Raw genomic sequence first — 4,752 nt, forward strand, 5'->3', positions numbered from 1 at the left:
TGAGTCACAAATATGATCCTTTGGAAGAAGGAACTCAAGAAATATGCAGTTTCCTTTCTAGAATTGCAAATATGACATTCTGTTTCAAGAATGTAAGTGACAGAATTTGCTGAGAAATCACTCCTCGGAGAATGTGCTGAATTTGAGAAGTATTTAGATTCAGGGAGTTATACTGATAGAGACCAAAACAAACCCTATAAGCTACACTGAAACTTTCAGTTATTATTTTGTTTCCTGACCAGAACAATGGAATAAGGATATATTTAAAACCCACTGACATCAATTGAACAGATGTTAACAACTATTAGGTGCAAGGCCCTTGGAAGCAAAAGAGGGGTCTGAATAAACATGCTGATTCTCTTGTGTTCTTTGAAACCATTTGTCCAGAGGCCTGAATGCTGGATTCATTTGAATCACTGTCCTTAAATCAAAAGTTGAGACCACACAACAGTTTTAGGCAGTTTAGTTTAAATAACTGTAGAAAACTACTTTTCCATTATAACAGTTGAGAATCACTGTGCTACAGGTACAACTAAGGTGCTGTGGCACCCTGGGATGCTTTGAAATCCTTTCAAGAGTGTGGTGTGGTGCCACACAATGTTAGCAGTGTTAGTTGTGCAAACACGATTCACAAAATAAACCCAGAGGCTGTGTCCACACAAGCATGGATGGTTGGTTCCTCGGGGACAAGCAGCAGCAGCAGTGCAAAGTGCCACCACTATTTGTCCCCAGGGAATGCCCATGCCACGCGTGCTTTGGCAACTGGCAAGTTACCCTGGATGGGGTAGAGGAGGCTAGGACCAGCATAGTGCTGGCCCCAGTAGCCTTACCTAGGGCCCTGGGAGCCTCCTAGGGCTGCAGCAGTGGAGATTCTGCAGCATGGAGCCTGGCCAGCAGCCACAGCATGGCTCAGGGTGGCCTGTCTCCACTTTTGAGCAGCGCACACTGCCTATGCGTGCACTGGTCTGCTTTTTTTTTCTGCAGGTTTTTTGACCCCTGAATATCCAGGAGTCAAAAAACCTGTGGGGAAAAAAGGTGGAGCAGCACTCACATGGGCAGTGCTCCCTTGCAGCATGGACAACATCTGAACATGTGGTATGTGATGCTACAGACGTGTTTGCAGTGCCACATACTGCACAGCTGCACTTGTCTGGATACAGCCAGAGATTTGAAATAGGAAGAATCCATCATGTTAAAAGCATTCTGACGTACTGTGTTCTGAATTATTTCCAATAGAAATATTATTTAATTATTTTTCCATTCTCAAAAAAACAGCAAAAAACTAAGTACTGGCATTTTCTAAAGGATGCCTCAAGTCTAAAAACATAGAGAACTACTACTGGGGTTGCACTGAAAATAAGAAAGTAAACATGACTGCAGAAAGGGAGCTGTAGTGTGCAAAAGCAAGAAAATCTTTTTTTTAGGGCTTGCCCATCCTGTACTATTCAAACACCAGCTGCTTTTCTTTGACATTGCACAGCAAGCTCACCTTTATCCTTGAAGGGTGAGCCTGCTGTGCAATCAGCATATATGGCCCTCCAAGGCTTGCGTGGCCTAAAAGGCAGCATGCCTTTTCAGTTTGATAGAGCCTTCTGAGACTATTTTCAGGACTCATCAGTCACAGTAAGTATAGGTCCACATTTTTTAAAACAGAGAAAAAGCAGAATGCAAGGAATCCTTCATTAATTAAAGATGCAACTGACCATGGATATTAGATTTTGGAAAGTAATTCTGATGCCTGAAATACCACTTACTAAGCTAACAATTTATCATGACTGACTTCTAAAAATGTGTAAAACTACAAATAATAATAATAAAAAAAACCTTTCAAGTTAATGATGAAAACTGCATTATATAAAAGGCAATAGCACATAAACATAACAACATACAAACTACCTTAAAAACTTCTTTGGAATCTCTTACCTTAACTCTGTAAGAGATTTCTCTGTAGTTTCCATCTGTCTTTGCTTCAAGTCCCATAAACCATTTAATTCCAAAATTCTATTTTGGAAATTTTCAATATTATGAATTGTTTCATCAAGCTGTGTGGAAACATCTGAATATTTTCCCTAGAAATTATAAAAACAATACTGGGTAAGGGAGGCTGGGCTAGATTTCCAGATACTGTTTTTTAAGTGCACAGTTATGGGCAATGATGCACGAAATTGCATGCCCAAAGAAAAAACTGCTTTCAGAAGGGCAGTTGAAACACTTAGTGCAAGTGGAATAATTATACTTCTGTAAGGCCTCACTTTTGCTGCACATCTAAGTTCCAGTTCCCCAACCTGTTGCACAAATCTCACCAGAAGACTTACACAAGGGTTGTGAAAGTGCTTATATTCTTGTAACTACATATCAAATAACACTTTCTTCCTTATAAACATATGTATCCCCTTTTGACTTGCAGACTCACATACACAAAGAACAACAGCTATTTCATTAAGTAAACAATACTATGCATAAGAAAGAGCAGCACTAGATGAGGTAAAAGATAAATGCAACACTTTTGGTATGGGGCCCAATTCTGTACCCACTCAATTCAATTTAGAATGCATTTATTAACTTACTTTCATTCAAAAATGTAGTTAAGAATTTTTAAATTTGTAAATTTTCATGATGTTTAGTAGAAAATATTTTTCCCGTTTCATGCATTAGCAAGTTGAGTTGCAATATATTAAAAGTATTTTATTAAGTACATGAGCAACAAGATTTCAGGAGTATTGACTACATTTAGCTGTCATCAGCTTCAGTGGGAGCTGGGAGGGCTCAGTAGGGCTGTGCAAAGCTTTGGTTACCGATTTAATTTGGCGGAGATTTGGCCTGAATCTCTGTATCCAAATCGAATCAGGAGACCCTTTAATCTCTCTGAATCAAATCGGAACCCTCCAAATTGATTCACAGAGATTCAATTATTTGGACATGGACACAACTTTAAATGTTTTTTCTATATATAGGCAGTTCTCGACTTGCAACGGTTCGAGTTCTGATGATCCACAGTTACAATGTTTGTAAACTGACACCTGGGTTTTGAAGTTCCAACACGGTTTCAACTTTACGACACTGAATGCAGGATGCAGGTCTGTTGGTGGAAGGGGAGGGTGTCATGGGAGGCGATCAGCTGAAAGAGCCCCAAACTGCACACAGGAGACCCCTAAGGTGGGGACTATGCAAGAAAGAAGAAAAAACAACGCAAGAAAAATGCTTACTTGGAGCAGGACCCGCGGCGCAGCTGGAGCAAATGAGGGATCCCGCGCAGGTTGTAACCCGTGCCTTTATTCAGCTGAAGCCGGGCAGTGATGTCATCGGCAATCACTGGCCAGCAGAAATAAAAAGGACCACCGGTGAAGGCTGAGGAAGGAGAGAGGGAGAGAGAGAGTCAGCGGAGACTCTCAGCACTAAGGACGGCAGATGGGCACTGAAGGAGAGAGAGCCAGCAGAGGCTCTCTGTAACAATGACAACTGGCGTGTGCAGGAGGAGGGAGAGCCAGCGGCTTATTAGACCCAAAAGGACTGCGGGATGCTGGAAGTGGAACGCCTCGGATGACGCTGGAGGAGAACAATTCCGCAAACCACATTTGGCGGCGTGAGGGGAATGACAGCCCAAGAGATGTTGTGGCCTTCCTTGGCTAAATGACAGGTCATCTCCCCTAGAAGTCCCAGGTACTGGGAATGGGGTACTGGCTAGCAGGGACAACGATGCAGAGATTTATAGTGAGAGTGACCAGGAGGTACCTCCGTGGCCTAGCAGAAGAGCTAGGGTAGGAAATGAGACAGACTGAGGCAGCTTAGGTCAAGGGGAAGACCAGTGCAGGCCAGATAACAGATCAACTGAGCCACCCCATGAAAAAGTGCTTGGGATACAACAGGTCCTAGAGGACGTCAGGGCTAAGAACACAACAGCATCAGGGAAGCGTCTAATCAAATCCCATGACCCGCCTGAGGTTGGCATGAGGCTGGGATGTAGGGGAGGTGGACCCCACAGGCAGCCGCCTGGTGGACAACCCACCGCAGGGGAACCCCTGGTGTTTGCCCGCAGACTGAAATTACATTCAAAGTTGTGGCAGATGAGTCTGGGGGTGGCCACCTAGGTGATAAGCATCTGACTCTCCGTTTACAAGAAACCTTGGGACATCCAGTGCCGACTGTCCAGGCCAAGGCCGCAAGCGACCAGCTGTTCAAGGCCAGGTGGTCGCAGAGGGGAAAGGACAAAGCTGGGGGGGAGGGGCAGATCAAGGGCCCTGTGGGAGGACAAGGGCTGGGGCTGAAACAGGCAGTGGGGCTGTACTGGGCACTGGGAGTGAGAACTATGGGTGGCAGAAGACGCACCTTGTCCGGCTGCTCCCCCGAAGCAGGCAGTGCCAGGGCTGCGCCGAGCAACCACAGGAGAAGCCACGGCTCATCTGCCTGCCCCCTGGCTGCCCCCACCGGGGTGAGGCAGGCAGCTCTGGGGCTGAGCCAGGCCGCCACAGGAGAAGCCATAGCCTGTCCAGTGGCTCCTGCAGCTTGTCCATGAGGGCATGGAGTGGGGGAGGGATGTGAGACTCCCAGATCTGGGTGGGCTGTGCTCGGGGCAGATCCAAAGGCACAAGGCCCCCCCCACTCTTCACTTCCAGATACATGGCCAGAGCAGCAGTGTGCCGCTTGTCTGGGAGACATTTGCTAGGCCGCTCCTCTGGTGCTCAGTCATTGCTGCTGCTGCTAGAACTACAGCTCTACAGTATAATACTATACTTGTACTGAAAAAAGAATAAG

The 4,752-nt window shown here is 45.6% G+C and overlaps 1 protein-coding gene across 1 annotated transcript in view; it reads right to left on the minus strand.

Annotated features, from left to right (window-relative positions):
- The window catches only part of CCDC178 (coiled-coil domain containing 178), a 292,890-nt gene that overhangs the window by 194,956 nt on the left and 93,182 nt on the right, over positions 1–4,752 (minus strand). The window contains exon 15 of the mRNA XM_019547626.1: positions 1,924–2,069. Within this exon, the coding sequence (XP_019403171.1) occupies positions 1,924–2,069 (146 nt within the window). The remainder of the gene's footprint in view (positions 1–1,923; positions 2,070–4,752) is intronic.

This window comes from Crocodylus porosus, unplaced genomic scaffold (assembly GCF_001723895.1).
Source record: "Crocodylus porosus isolate Cpor-Errol unplaced genomic scaffold, CroPor_comp1, whole genome shotgun sequence".
Lineage (NCBI taxonomy): Eukaryota > Metazoa > Chordata > Crocodylia > Crocodylidae > Crocodylus > Crocodylus porosus.